This window comes from Taudactylus pleione, unplaced genomic scaffold (genome assembly GCF_031769625.1).
Source record: "Taudactylus pleione unplaced genomic scaffold, aTauple2 ptg000201l, whole genome shotgun sequence".
Taxonomy (NCBI): Eukaryota; Metazoa; Chordata; class Amphibia; order Anura; family Myobatrachidae; genus Taudactylus; species Taudactylus pleione.
Window position 1 is genome coordinate 5690255 of NW_028284603.1, and position 15938 is coordinate 5706192.

A 15938-nucleotide genomic window follows, 5' to 3' on the forward strand; every position below is an offset into this window, starting at 1 on the left:
CAGCAACAAGACGCAAGGTAGTTATACTGCATCAGCAAGGTCTCTCCCAGGCAGAGATTTCAAAGCAGACTGGGGATTCCAGATGTGTTGCACAAGCTCTTTTGTAGAAGCACAAAGAAACTGGCAACTTTGAGGATGGTAGACTAAGTGGTCAGCCAAGGAAACTTAGTGCATCAGATAAAAGACATATCATGCTTCCCTTCTAAATCGGAAGATGTCCAGCAGTACCATCAGCTCAGAACTGACAGAAACCAGTGGGACCCAGGTACACCCATCTACTGTTCGGAGCAGTCTGGCCAGAAGTGGTCTTCATGGAAGAATTGCGGCCAAAAAGCCATACCTTTGACGTGGAAACAAGACCAAGCGACTCAACTATGCGCGAAAACATAGGAACTGGGGTGCAGAAAAATGGCAGCAGGTGCTCTGGACTGATGTGTCAAATTTTTTACAGTTTGGCTGTAACAGAATACAGTTTGTTTGCCGAAGAGCTGGAGGAGTGGTACAATAATGAGTGTATGCAGGCAACAGTGCAGCATGGTGAAGGTTCCTTGCAAGTTCAGGGCTGCATTTCAGCATAGGGATTTGGACAGGATTAATGGTGTCCTCAATGCTGAGAAATACAGACAGATACTTATCCATCAAAAGAAAAATAACAGCGCTGTGGACAACCCAAATCAATAATTATACATTAGCGTAATGGTATGAATGACCGTTTGCCAAAAACAATATATGGAAAATAATAATAATAATAATAATAATAATAAATCAAATCTATATATATTATGTAAAAAACAGTTATGCCATATAATTAATAATAAATATGTAAATTTATTAATCACATATAATCAATGTCAATACATATAAAAATTAATAAACATAAAAAATAATAACATTGATGTGAAATCAATAAAGTGTTTATATATTAAAAACACCACAATTAATAAGAGATGGTTTTGACAGAATGATAGGTCCGTATCCAAATGTGCCAGACTGACAGAGATAATAATAAGCAATGTTACTTCTTCATTATAATTAGCTTATCTAAATTGTAAAGCTTTATCAGCAACTGTTTGCTTCTTGTATTCCGTTCTGGTCCGCATAATAAAGGAGGCAAAAAACTGGGACACACTTAAGTTTGCGTCCAGATCCAAATCAGGTGATACCTGAATAGATGGTTGGTAATGTGCAGCTCTCAGATGTAACCAACAAGTGCAAAGATGTAATGTGTTTAATACTGCATTGTAATAGTCACTGTACCCCGCACTCTCACTGGGGGCCAGTAGGATAATGGTAAGTGAAAAAAAACTTGGCACTCTCCGCTGCAGCAGCTTAAAAATTAAAGTCACCACCTCTCCAGGTTGACGGATGGGAGCTCCCGATCTGGCCGGCAATATTCGTTCTCACCTTGTCCCCAGCGGAGCGGTGAAGTACGGGGGATCCCAGCTCCTAATATGACAGTGCCCGCCTTCTCTCACCTAATCTCCAATGATAGGGCAATACATAGAGGGTCTGGTCTCTCGTAGGTAGCAATGTCTGTCCACTCCCACTGCGTCCTCAGATAGGAAGCCGCTGTGAGGCGCCTGCCGTGTGTAACCAGGCTGCGTCCTCAGCTTAATGATAGAGCGATGTCAGTGTAGCTGCTTCCAGGACTGACAATATAGAATGAGCTCATTCACCGGACAGCACTGCAGGAACGCAGAGTAGATCTCACTTCAGTGTTCAAAAGACGACAGGTGTTTGGTTCTCTAACGTGTTTCTTTCCATAGGGATTTCTTCAGATCGGGAAGTCGGGTGTCAGGCTCCCGGCTTAAGTAAAATGACAGGCGTCGGGATTTCGACGCCTGTCATTTTACCCCTTGCCGGCATTAGACAGTTGGAAAGCCGACGTTCGGGATTCCGTCCGTCGGCTTCGCGACTGCTTCCCGGTGTATATACTGACCGCTAATTAAAATAAAAAAATGGTGTAAAAAAGAAAATGCTTTGTTTTGATATGTCAGCAGATGTGTTAGACTTGTCCTTCTTTATCAAACTTTGATCCTAGCGGGGCAGTTTGTTTTATCGAGGCTCTGGGACTGACTGGCATAAAAATATGGCAGAATTCTGTAAGCAATTTATGAGTCCTCTTATGTTGTCATTCATTGGAAGGTGATGCAGTAGAGCACTCATGGAGAACTTTGTGGAACTACTAGTCCCAGCATAGCCTGACAGCTGTTAGTGTTCTGGCAAAGCATGCTGCTACTGGTAAATTCACAACAACATGTAGCCCAGGCCTGTTGTAGGGTATAATCTTTTATATGACCTTTTAAATCACACTTACTCTCCCGGTGCGAGAGACTCACAATTTTTCAGGCAGTGACCCGGGCGAGTGCGAGGGTCTCCGGCATCACACCCTCTTCCTAGTGACTAGGGCAGAATGGGGAGAAGGGAGCAGGGCTAAAATGGGGCACATCTTGTAGTTTTAGCTCTGCCCCTTCCCTGCAGACATGTGGTTCGCGTCATTTTGTCAGTGCCCGTCCTAATGCCCTGAAGAGCCCGGCCCTGCCCCAGAAGTGGCTTCTACCGGAGAGGAGAAAAATAAAGTCGGCAAGTATGTTTTCAAATATTTTTATGGGGTTGCGTTCCACTATCAGCAATGCATTTACATGTGTGGGAGAATATTCTGCACATACAACTTGCTGCACATTTTTCATGGGAAGCAGTTGGGATGAAATCCCGACTGCCGGCTTCCCGACTGTCTAATTCATGGGTCTTCAACCTTTGGCCCTCCAGCTGCTGTGGAACAGGATGCCCTGCCACAGTTTTAGCATGCTGTTATATCTAAACGGTGGCAGGGCATGCTGGGATGTGTAGTTCCACAGCAGCTGGAGGGCCAAAGATTGAAGACCCCTGGTCTAGTCCCTGCAAGGTACTAATGACAGGTGTCAAAATCCCGACGCCTGTCAGTAGACCTACGCCTGGAGCCCAACACACCGATTGAAGGTAAGCTGGGTGCCGGGCGCAGACAGCCGCGCGGGGTGGGGGTGGGGTGTTAGGTTAGGGGCTCCTGGGGGGGACTTAGGGTTAGGCACCCCTCCCCCCGGGAGGGTTAGGGTCAGGCAAGGGGAAGGGGGGTTAGGGTTAGGCACCCCCGGGGGGAGGTTAGGGTTAGGCACCCCCCCTGGGAGACTTAGGGTTAGGCTGTGGGAAAAGGGGGTTAGGTTTAGGCACTTACGGGGGGAGGTTAGGGTTAGGCACCCCCTAAAGGAGGTTTAGGGTAGGGAGTTAGGTTAGCGATACTTACTAGAAAGAACGATCGGGATTTTCACCTCTGCCGGGCTGCCGCATGCGGCCGGCGGTAAATCATACCGGTTCCATTTTTCATATGTTTTGTAATTGCAATGGACAGCAGCTGAATATTCACAAATTAATTCTCATTTTTATAATGTAGCAACTTAACAATATGAAGATGGTAACATACTCGGATACACTGTATATAAGGAACATGCGTTAGGGGACAAGGACAGATGATGGAATTTTTTTATTTTTATAAGCTGGCAGAAGACATAAAACCGGGATCATGGAGCTGGGAGATGAATAAAGATAGAATTTTGCAGGGAGTCTGTGCTTTCAGAAATGGTCAAGGGATGTGTCGAGGTATTGATGGTAATATGCATGGCTTATTTTAGTGATTGACGTTGCCTTATGCATGAATACGTGTTCTAAATTTGTAATTTTTACAGCTGAACTACTCATAACTGTCATTCTAGACCTACTCCTAAAGTACTATTATGTTAGAAATGTTAGTGGTTGGTAAAGACCACGTGGCTGTTGTAGAATTGTTGGATGTAAGTTACTCTTAAAGTGCATGTGAAAAGACTGAATATTCATCTATATGTAAAGCATAAACTTCTGGAGACGTGACCAGCTCTGCATCAGCAGCCTATGCACCTGGTTTGCACCAAGTCCTCACCATCATCAGCGTTTATTTGAATCAGCTCTCCAGCAGGACATCTAAAAGGCTTTTTTGCAGGTCCACATGCACCGACCTGGCGCTCTTTATATAGTCTGCATTTGCCAGACCGGCCCTCCCTCACCGGTCATAAGGCCATGTAAGTGCCAAGTGCCAGGTTACACTCTATAGACCATTCAGTCAGGTAGCATGGCACAGCTAGATCCTTGTATCATCACAATGACTATTCTTCCTTAAAGACATTACTTTTTTCTGCAGTGCAATGCAGACCGGGGCGAAACTAGGATTTTTGTCATCCGGGGCAGCAGCAATTTGGTGCCCCCCACCCCCCTGCCATAACTACATGTGCTTGCCCCCCTGTGCCACCTCCTTAATCTGGTCCTGGCATCATATACATAGATACAAAGAGGGTGGGGCTAAGCTGCATACATAGAGTGAGCTCTGCTGTATAGATGGGGAAGGAGCGGCTCAGCTGTATAGATGGGTTTCAGCTTTATAAATAAGTGTCCCAGCTGTATATTGTACATAGAGCAGGCGCCCAGGCACTTTCCAACTCCTCAGTTCATGTGGGACTACAAGACCCAGCATGCCATGGCGCGAAGATGATGTTAAGGACAAGCTGCTCCATTCGGCTCCAGCAGTCACTCAGGTCTTCCCTCCAGAAACGACACTTCCCAGAGGCCCCTGTGTCCGGGAGTGCAGCTAGCAGGCCCACCCTGGGGGGAGGTGTCATGGCGGGGGACTGACAGTGGCATGGCTGTAGTTGCTATGGCAACCTGTTTTCCCTTTCCACCCGGGACCCGGATGCAGTGAGGGAGAGAAGAGCGCACTACCATAGATAGACACACCCGGGAGCCACGGCTGGAGGTGATCTGACATCTAGCCTCCGTCTCCCCTCAAATCCGGGGCATGTGTACCCTTATTCCCCCCACGTTGTGGCCCTGCATAGAGGACCTCTCCTCTTGGAGAGTTGGCATATAGATCCTAAGCTGTATTTTGCTTTTTAGTGTTCATTCTAGCACCCTGCATTTGTCGCAACCCATCCTATTTTCTGCCTTCTCTGGTACTTTTAACACACAATGGTCTGTTTCTCAGCAGTTAGTTGAACCAGCTGAGTGTGCTAGAAGCACCAGAGCAGACAGAGACAGTCCAGGCAGGAAAAAGGAGCTGCACAGGTTGTTATTTTTATATGTGGTTGAGCTGGTCAATGAGGAGCATTAGTAGATTGTAGGGGGTTGTTTTAAGGGTATGCGATGTGGATATTGAGAATCATTATTATTACACTACAGATGTCTGAGCCCTGTTGCCAGCACAAGTATGCTGACAACGTTAAAAATGCTACCTAATAAATGTGTCGCTACTATAGCTTTACACTTTCACAGCATGTTTGATCTTAGATTTGCAACACAGTTACAACGTTTTGATTAGAATTTTCAGTTGTTGACATACTGGTGCTGGCAATGGTGCGCCGACATCCACAGTGTCGACATGATTGTCACACTGCCCTATGTATTCCGTTTTAAGAGCTCAAATTGACCATTAATGATGACATTGGAATTCCCCCTGCATAGTACAGTTTATACTAGGGGTGTGCACCGGCCACTTTACATGTTTTGGATCTGGATCTTTCTTCATGTTTTGGGTCTGGATTGGTTTTGCCAAAACCACCCTTCCGTGTTTTGGGTTCTGGGTTTTGTGTTTTAGATCTGTATTTTTTTTTAAAAAAGCATAAAAACTGCTAAAATCACAGAATTTGTGGGTTCTTCTGCTCCTGTGCTATTATTAACCTCAATAACCTTAATTTCCACTAATTTCCAGTCTATTCTGAACACCTCACCATAGTGTTTTTATGTCCAAAAGGTTGCACCGAGGTAGCTGCATGACTATGCTAAGCGACACGAGTGGGCGGCACAAACACGTGGCCCATCTAGGAGTGACACTGCAGTGGCAGACAGGATGGCAGTTTGAAAAACTAGGCCCCAAACAGTATAATGCAAAGAAAAAAAAGAGGTGCAAGATGGAATTGTCCTTGGGCCCTCCCACCCACCCTTATGTTGTATAAACAGGACATGCACACTTTAACAAACCAATCATTTCAGTGCCAGGGTCTGCCACACAACTGTGGCTGAAATGATTGGTTCGTTTGGGCCCCCACAAAACAAGCTGGCAATTAATCTGTCCCTGCACAAACTGGCTCTATGGAGGCAAGATGTCGTCCTCATCCTCCTCATCCACCAATTCCTCACCCTCTTCAGTGTTGTGTACATCCTCATCCTCACAGAGTATTAATTCGTCCCCGCTGGAATCCACCACCACAGGCCCCTCTGTACGTTCTTGAGGCTGGTCTCCCTGGAAGAGTTGATAATTCATTTTTATGAACATCATCTTCTCCTACGCCTTTCGCTGACAAGGTTCCCGGCTGCACTAAACACTCTTTCGGAGTACACACTGGAGGGGGGCAACTCAGGTAAAATAGAGCCAGTTTGTACAGGGGCCTCCAAATTGCCTCTTTTTCCTGCCAGTAAAGGTACGGACTGTCTGACATGCCTACTTGGATGCTGTCATCGATGTAATCCTCCACCATTCTGTCAATGGTGACAGTATCATATGCAGTGACAGTAGACATGTCAGAAATTGTTGGCAGGTCCTTCAGTCCGGACCAGATGTCCAAACTTGGTCCTGCCTGCCCTGCATCACCGCCAGCGGGTTGCTTAAGATACCTAAGTTGTTTCCTGGCAGCCCCAGTTGCGGGAGAAAATGAAGAAGGAGCTGTTGACGTGTCACGTTCCGCTTCAGCTGACAGTGTTTTCACCAGCAGGTCTTTGCACCTCTGCAGGCTTGTGTCGGCCGGAAAGAGAGACACCACATAGGCTTTAAACCTAGGAACGTGCACGGTGGCCAAAATGTAGTGGTCTGATTTCAACAGATTGACCACCCTGGAATCCTGGCAAAGCGAATGAAGGGCTTCATCCACAAGTCCCACATGCCAAGCGGAATTGCTCCGTCTCAGCTCCTCCTTCACTTTCTACAGCTGCTTCTGCAAAAGCCTGATGAGGGGAGTGACCTGACTCAAGCTGGCAGTGTCTGAACTGACTTCACGTGTGGCAAGTTTGAAGGGCTGGAGAATCTTGCACAACACGGACATCATTCTCCACTGCGCTTGAGTCAGGTGCATACCCCCTCCTTTGCCTATGTCATAGGTGGATGTATAGGCTTGAATGGCCTTTTGCTGCTCCTCCATCCTCTGAAGCATATAGAGGGTCGAGTTCCACCGTGTCACAACCTCTTGCTTCAGGTGATGGCGGGGCAGGTTCAAGAGTGTTTGCTAGTGCTCCAGTCTTCGGCACACAGTCGCTGAATGGCGAAAGTGGCCAGAAATTTTTCGGCCCACCCAAAGCGTCTCCTGCACGCCCCTGTTTCTTTTCAGAAAATTCTGCATCACCAAATTTATTGTGTGAGCAAAACATGGGACATGCTGAAATTTGCCCAGATGTAATGCCCGCACAATATTGGTGGCGTTGTCAGATATCACAAATCCCCAGGAGAGTCTAAGTGGGGTAAGCCACTGGGCGATGATTTCCCTCAGTTTCTCTAAGAGGTTGTCGGCGGTGTGCCTCTTACTGAAACCGATGATACACAGAGTAGCCTGCCTTGGAACGAGCTGGCGTTTCTGAGATGCTGCTACTGGTGACGCTGCTGTTGTTGCTGCATAAGGTGATACATCTACTTAGTGGGCTGTCACAGTCATATAGTCCTTAGTCTGCCCTGTTCCACTTGTCCACATGTCCGTGGTTAAGTGGACATTGGGTACAACCGCATTTTTCAGGACACTGAGGACACTTTTTCTGACGTTTCTGTACAGTCTCGGTATCGCCTGCCTAGTGAAGTGGAATCTAGACGGGATTTGGAACTGGGGACACACTACCTCCATCAATTGTCTAAATCTCACTGCACTAATGGCGGTTACCGGATGCTAAAATCAACATAGCAGTCAAGGCCTCAGTTATACTTTTTGCTTCAGGATGACTGCTGTCGTACTTCATCCTCCTCGCTAAGGACTGTTGGAGGGTCAATTGTTTAGTAAAAGTAGTGGTGTTCCTACTTCCTCTCTGGGATGATGAACGACTCCCAGCAGCAGCAGCTGCATCAGTAGGCGTAGCAATGCAGGATCCTCCTGAGGAATCCTGGATAGGAAAGTCAGTCATGCCAGTGACATGGCCTGCAGGACTACTTCCGATCCTGACTAAGGAGGAAATTGACGAGGAGGGAGCTGACGGTGTGGTTTGCAGGCGCTTGGATACAACAGGACAACGGGATTTAGGTGTCCCTGGACTGCTTACGGTCTTAGCCAAAGTTTCTGAACTTGACAGTAACTTTTTATGAATGCGCTGCAGGTGACGTATAAGGGAGGATGTTCCTAGGTGGTTAACGTCCCTACCCTTACTTATTTCACCTTTACATATGGTACATATGGCAAGACAGTTGTTGTCCGGATTTGGATAGAAATATTGCCAGACCAAAGAGGTGGAATGTTTGGTCTTCTGCCCAGGCATTACCGTGATGGACTTTTTCATCCCACGGACAACAACTGTCTCCCCTGGAGCCTGATTTAAACAAACAACATCACCATCCGAATCCTCCTCGCCAACTTCCTCCTCAGCGCCAGCTACACCAGTATCCTCATCCTGTTGTACTTCAACAGTGACATCTTCAATTTGCATATCAGCAAGTGGACTGTGGGTGCTCCGTTCAGCACTTGCAGAGGGCGTGCATATGGTGGCAAGAGCCACCTCTTCCCATCCAGTGCTGGGAAGGTCAGGCATCGCCACCGCACTTGGACTCTCCTTGGGGATTTGTGATATCTTCTTAGAACGCACAGTTCTTCGCTGTGCTTTTGCCAGCTTAACTCGTTTGATTTTTTTAGTGGGAGGAGGGCTTCCTTCGTCATGTGAAGCTGAACCACTAGTCATGAACATAGGGAAAGACCTTAGCCGTTCCTTGCCACTCCGTGTTGTAAATGGCATATTGGCAAGTTTACGTTTCTCCTGAGATGATTTAAATGTTTTTTTTTTAAGGTCATTTTCCTGAACTGTGTCATTTGGGATTGTATATGCCCTCAGCTATGACATTGGGCATCAGCCTTGGCAGACGACGTTGATGGCATGGTATCGTCTATGTCATGACTAGTGGTAGCAGCTTCAGCACTAGGAGGAAGTGGTTCTTGATCTTTCCCTATTTTATTTTTATCAGAGAGAGTTTGGTCCTCCATTGATGTTATATCGGAATATACGTGCGGCTAAGGTGCACACAAACACAGAAAATAATTTTTTATTTTTGTTGGAGACTAGTGCACTTTGTGGGTTACACCACCCTTTATGAAATGAGCCAGCCGACTCTTTACTTTTGGGACACAGGCGCACGCTTGACGCTGCTCCTTTGTTGATGCACATGCAGCTACAGTGCACACAATTCACAAAGACAGAAAAAAAAGAATTTTTTATTTTGGTTAGAGCGCACTTTGGGATTGCACCACCCTTTAACAGACAGATGCACGCTTGTCGCTGCTGCTTTGAGGATGCAGTTGCGGCTAGAGCCCACACAATTCACAAAGACAGTTAAAAAAGAAGATTTTTTTTATTTTTTGTGGAGCGCACTTTGGGGGTTACAGCAGTTACTCATGACACAGGCGCACGCTTGGCGCTGCTCCTTTGATGATGCACGTGCAGCCACAGTGCACACAATTCACAAACACAGAAAATAATTCCTCCACCATTCTGTCAGTGGTGACATTATCATATGCAGTGACAGTAGACATGTCAGAAATTTACATTGTTGGCACGTCCTTCAGTCCGGACCAGAAGTCCAAACCGGCCCTTGACTTATGACACAGGCGCACGCTTGGCGCTGCTGTTGTGTTGCACATGTGGCTACTGCGCATACATTTTGCACACAAACAGGAAAAAAAATTATTGTTTATTTTTAAGTGCACTTTGGGGGTTGCACCACCCTTTAACAGACTTATGGGAGACAGGCGCACGCTTGGCGCTGCTCCTTTGTTGATGCACGTGCACACAATTCACAAACATAGAAAATTATTTTTTATTTTGTTTGGAGTGCACTTTGGGGGTTACAGCACCCTTTAACGGTCAAGCCAGCCAGCCCTTATGACACAGGCGCACGCTTGCCGTTTTGCTGATGCACGTGCGGCTACTGCGCATACAATTCACAAACACAGAAAAAAAAAATATTTTTTTGGGGAGTGCACTATTAATCAAGAACAATGTTCAGCCAGGAGAGCCCCTCCGATAAGAGCCTGTCCAGGCAAAGTGTCTGTATTAAGGAGATCAGTTTTGCTATCACTCTACTGCCAAATTATGACTTGGCATATTCAGTGGACTGATGTACAGAAAATTTAGTGATGGCGAGGGGAAGATCTAACATTCTATAGGTGCGTACACACTTAGCGATTTTTTTTTACCCAATTCCGACAGATCGGAACGACAATTCGTGAAAATCATTAAGTATTTATGCACTATGTTGGTCGTCAGCCGCATCGTCAGGTTGGCCCTACATGCAGGCTAACCTGACTATGCGGCAGATTAGCTCATGCAGCAGGATGCTGCAGGAGCCAACATATCGGACAGTTGAGCACCGGATCGTCTAGTGTTTGTTGGCCGGCCAATATGTTGGCCCGTCGGCGGGGGGTCGCAGGTCGCATCGCTGTGTGCACATGTCGTTTAGTGTGTACCCAGCTTTAATTTCTCTTCTGATTAGGGCTGCAGTATGCTGTATTAAGCTTCTCTTCAATGCCATTGTTACTAAAATATAGCCCTAATTTCACCTTCTAAAACATGGGATTAAGTTTCCACACCCATCCTCCCCCTCCTTTCCCTTATTTGAGATGTCCACTGGTGAAACTGGAACTCCACTTTGCAGAGCAGGTGACTGCACAGAGTAATGTGCAAAGTTTCATCATTCACATGTTGTTTAAATAACTGGTCACATGATCAGACATTTGCCCAGATTTAATATAAGAAAGATACAGTGTCTGTGTTTTACCCCAGAGCATTGTTTTAGAACATTATGCTGTGATAAAAGTGCCCCATTTTACAGCATACAGTACTAGAGGAGTATAAACAGTTCCGTGTACTGATGTAATAAATTCCATGCATGTTTGACACTTCTCTTGGCTTGGTTCCCTCACCTCTCTGTTATGAAGCAGATTAGAGCCTCTGGTCTGATCGGAGTAAATCCAAATGTTTATTGCAAATCTCTTAACCTAAAGCTATCCTGCTCTACATTGTTGTTTTTTTCCACACAGTCCATTTAAAATATGATCATAATAGATTATCATTAAGAACTAAATGAACACCAAAGTATTAGTTAACTGATGTTCTGTTTTGTTTTTTCCCCTCTCTCTTGGTAGGTATGAGAAATGAGTGTTGGAAAAAGAAGATTGAAACTGGTGGGGATCTTAATGATGGTCAATTTCTTTATTTATGTCATTGTCGAGGTGTCGAAGAGCGACAACCAAGTAAAAACTGCAAAACAACAGCTTCTGCTACCCCATGGGAAATTCTGGAAGAAGCGCTCGGCTAGCGGTGCGTATTGGAATAGAGAACAGCAGAAACTGGATAGATTGTATAATCCAATCCTGAATTTGCTCAACAATGTTACAGTAGAGGAGATGGTGGCTTCCAACTCAAGCCTTCTAAATTCTTGTGAAATGGATACAATTTTACAGTCTGAAATAAAGGACTTTGGCAACTTACCGGACAGATTTAAAGACTTTCTTTTTTATTTAAGATGTAAGAATTATTCACTGGTGTTTGACCAGCCCGATAAGTGTAAAGATAAGCCTTTCTTGCTACTGGCCATCAAGTCCCTAACTCCACAATTTGATAGAAGACAAGCCATAAGGGAATCCTGGGGGAAAGAACTGAAAGTAAATAACATGACTGTCGTCAGGGTGTTCCTTCTTGGAGAGACTCCCACTGAGGATAATCACCCCAATCTTTCCGGCCTGATTAAATATGAAAGTGAGAAGTATAATGACATCCTCCTTTGGAATTATAGGGACACATTCTTTAATTTGACTCTGAAAGAAGTTCTCTTTCTGAAGTGGGTAAGTCACTCCTGTGCGGATGTACAGTTTATCTTTAAAGGAGATGACGATGTTTTTGTGAATACCCATCAGATCCTGGATTACTTGAAGATGTTGTCTGCGGAAAAAGCCAAAACTTTATTTATTGGGGATGTGATCAAGGATGCTGGACCTCATAGAGACAAGAAGCTGAAATACTACATTCCCGAAAGCATATACGAAGGTTCCTACCCACCATATGCCGGGGGTGGGGGCTTCCTCTACTCTGGTAATCTGGCATTAAAACTTTACAATGCAACTTCTAGGGTCCTCCTATTTCCTATAGATGATGTCTATACTGGAATGTGCCTTCAGAAACTTGGGCTTGCTCCAGAGAAACACAAAGGCTTCAAGACATTTGATATAGAGGAGAAACACAAAAATAACATTTGTTCCTATTCAAACTTAATTTTAGTCCATCCTAGAAAACCTCAAGAAATGATTAAGATTTGGTCCCAGTTGCAAAACTCTCGTTTAAACTGTTAGTAGGGGATGACGTGGATAAGGTCCATACCTTGCAGAATGATTTATATTTTTGCACTGCTGATGTTGTGAGGACTTGTGCTGTTAGTATATGTCACATTGAATGTTCCCAAAGGCTGTATAAATCCAGTCTTTGCTAGCCTGAAGTCTGTAGAACAGGGGTGGGCCATTTTTTGCCCACCGCTGCTGTAGGTAGATCCATCTTGTTTTCATGTGTGTCTGTTTTTTTGGCTCTGTTTTGTATTTTCTTTTTCCAGTTGTTTTTTTTGTTCTTGACGTAGTCCGTCTTAAACAATGTCTTGAATTCATTGTATAAACATATTTTTCAGAAGCTTTTAAACACGCACATGTAAAAAAAAAAACATGCATAGCATATAATTTTATTGGGATCAAAGGCTTGTCGGGTTTTCCTGGTCTCATTGCTGTGCTGCAGTAGGATTTGAAGGTGAAATAAGACTCAGTCTCAGGAGTATGAAGTCCTTGCTGCGGGATCTTTGTAACCTACTGCTTTATTTAAAGAGATACGTATGTTCCTTCATATGCACAGCTAGGTCTTGTTAAAACATGTGATAATGCTCCATGTACCAATGCTTATGAATTTGTATTTGTTCATATCAATGTTTTTCCTGTGTTACATCAACAACTGTTACTTTAAAGAAACACAAATCATATTTATTTTTTGGGGATAAAGTTGCAGACAGGTGCATCTTACTACTTCATATGTATTTTGAAGGATTTTTATTTTCAGGGAATTAAACAGACCCTAACGAGTCAGGGGTGTTATGGGATTTCATTGTGCATGTTGTCCACAAGGGTGTAGGGAGTGGTTTTTAATTATCACACTTGTAGCATGATCACTTGATCCAGTTCTTCACCAGTGGCCTTTATAAGTGTACTTGTCATAATGTTTAGTGGGGAGTGTGAACATATCAATATAACCTAGTGACCTGCACGCCCTGGGTGTAAAATACCAGGCAGAACACTTTGCCTCTATAGCCAAAATACCTTGTGTTGTGTTAAAAGTTTAAGCAAACCACATTTTTTCTGATACTATCCTGTTATTTTTCTTTTTAATAATAGTGTGTTTAAATAGCCATTTTCATAGCCTTTCTAAAAATGGAAATGGCTGTCTTCAGAATGACAATAAATCCATTTGTTTAAAATAAAAAAATGGAGGTGTTGCCTATAGCAATCGGTCAAATTCTAAATAGCATTTATCTAGTGCATTCTAGCTATAATCTGATTGGTTGCTATGTCATATATCTCCACTTTTCCTTACTAGAAGATTTAGTAACTCTCTATCCATAAGTAATATAACCTCTAATCATCCACATTTTTGAGAGGCCCCAAATTTGTTAATGTTTAAATCTTTTAGTGTTGATTTTACTATGGTCAGTACTTGACAAAATAAAACACATATACATCTGTAAATTATTTAGCATAGCAAAGTCAAAAACAGAAACGTACAGTCCTCCCCCCATTGCATTATATTTACTGACGATCGGGTGTGTGTCTCTTAAGAATTTTATTTATGGTTATTCATTCCCAGAATCTTAAAGAAACATACCTTGTTGTTTAGTAAAGTGGTCAATACAATCTAGTAGACTATGCAGGCCATCTATCTTGATATATTAGAAAGTACTGTTATTAATCAGGTCCAAAAAAAAAATGATAGTAAACAAAACTAGTTTACAGGGGCATAGTGAATCCTAGTTAAAGAAGGGACGTTCACCAGATGTGGAAAAACGCCCTTTATGTCTTAGCCAACCCAATGTAGCTAAAGGTGTGCTGATAGCAGCTGCAACCAACGACATACTGTAGTAATTTTATAAAATAGTTCTAGAAACTATTGATCTGAGAAATCCAGTGCTGTGATACGCACCTGTTGCTTTCACATCAGCACCCAAAGTCACTTTATTGGATAAAAGAGACATTTTATTTATTTGCTGCTTGAAGAAAGCACCTAAAGTTGGTGGCTTGTCCAAACATGGGTGACGCCTTTAACGGAAAAAAATTTAGCGTCTACTTATCATTTTATTTAAAAGGAGTGGCATATTTCTCTATAGAACACGTTTATTGGTTCATGGAATCATGAGTGGCAGGGTAGGTGTTGCTTGCCACATAATAGTTTGTTACCTTTATGACCAGGTTATATGTTATACCACATAAAATGTACATTTCTTATAGAGTAAAAAAAAATGCATTTTTAACAAATATATCTATTTTTCTATCCAAACCAAATTGCTGTTATTTTGCAGAAAGCTTCCATGATAGTCCAAAGTGTTTCCTAATTCATAAGCTATAAAATGTACAATATAGGTGTTTTTTGTTTTTGTGTTTTTTTGTTTTTTATTAATTTCCTGGTCCTTTTTGGTAAAAATGATCTTATTTTGTCTTTTTACAAGTTCCAAATGATATCCTATTGCGTATCGCAAATCATTTTTCGTCAACGTATTTATTTTTTTTCTTGTGATTTATTTTTTTTTTTGTTATTTTAACTACTGAGCTCATTCAAACCACAATGGTTTAGGGGGTACATATTTGTTTTAAATTAGTCAGTTTCCATTTTTTTTATCACATTTTTAATTTTATTGCACTGTCCTAGAAGTTTTATAATGAAGTTATTACTCTGATTCTGAAACTTGAAGGATTTATGTTGGTCCAGCTGCCTCCTTGTACCCCGATTATTAAAAGAATAAAGTTTTTAAATGTCTCCCAATGACTTTCTAGTTAGAAGTGCCTGTTTTTTATTTATTGAAATGTTAAAACCAAAACAGTCTCCTAAATTTGTGTATGCAACATTATTTGTACACAATGTTTTCAGTTGAATATTTAACAAAATAGTAATTGGCTGTAAGTTGGAACCTAGTTAATAAAGCTAATTGTTACTTTTTTTTTCTTTCTTTCACTGAATACATAGTTTGTCTTGTGTTTTCTGTCTATTGTGTCCGGAAGCAGGTAATTTTAATTTTTTTCAACTTCTTATAGTCAACGTTTTGCAATATTTCAAACATGATAATTGTTTGTGAGCTAATACGAAATTTAAAAGTTCTACCTATATGTGTAATTTTGGTGTGTGTGGGTTTTTTTTTTAATTATTATTATTATTATTATTATTATGAACTAAATTAATTTTATTATCAATTTCTAGTAATGGTGAGTTGATGGATTGGCTTGCATATTACATGACTGAGGAGTAGCTAATTAGTCCCCTTCCTCCGTATTGACGGAAGAAGTCATTATGTCAACCATCAGTATGTTGATGGACAAAAACTGACGACACGGTACTAATGTTAGTTAAAGCATTTAAACTATCTCAGCATTATATCTTTAAACATGATATTTTATCAGTATACACTGAGT

The 15938-nt window shown here is 42.8% G+C and overlaps 1 protein-coding gene across 1 annotated transcript in view; it reads left to right on the plus strand.

Annotated features, from left to right (window-relative positions):
• Positions 1-15488, plus strand: part of B3GNT2 (UDP-GlcNAc:betaGal beta-1,3-N-acetylglucosaminyltransferase 2) — a 49648-nt gene extending 34160 nt beyond the window's left edge. The window contains exon 2 of the mRNA XM_088477492.1: positions 11376-15488. Within this exon, the coding sequence (XP_088333618.1) occupies positions 11385-12578 (1194 nt within the window). The 5' untranslated portion in view covers positions 11376-11384 and the 3' untranslated portion in view covers positions 12579-15488. The remainder of the gene's footprint in view (positions 1-11375) is intronic.
• Positions 15489-15938: the final 450 nt, after the last annotated feature.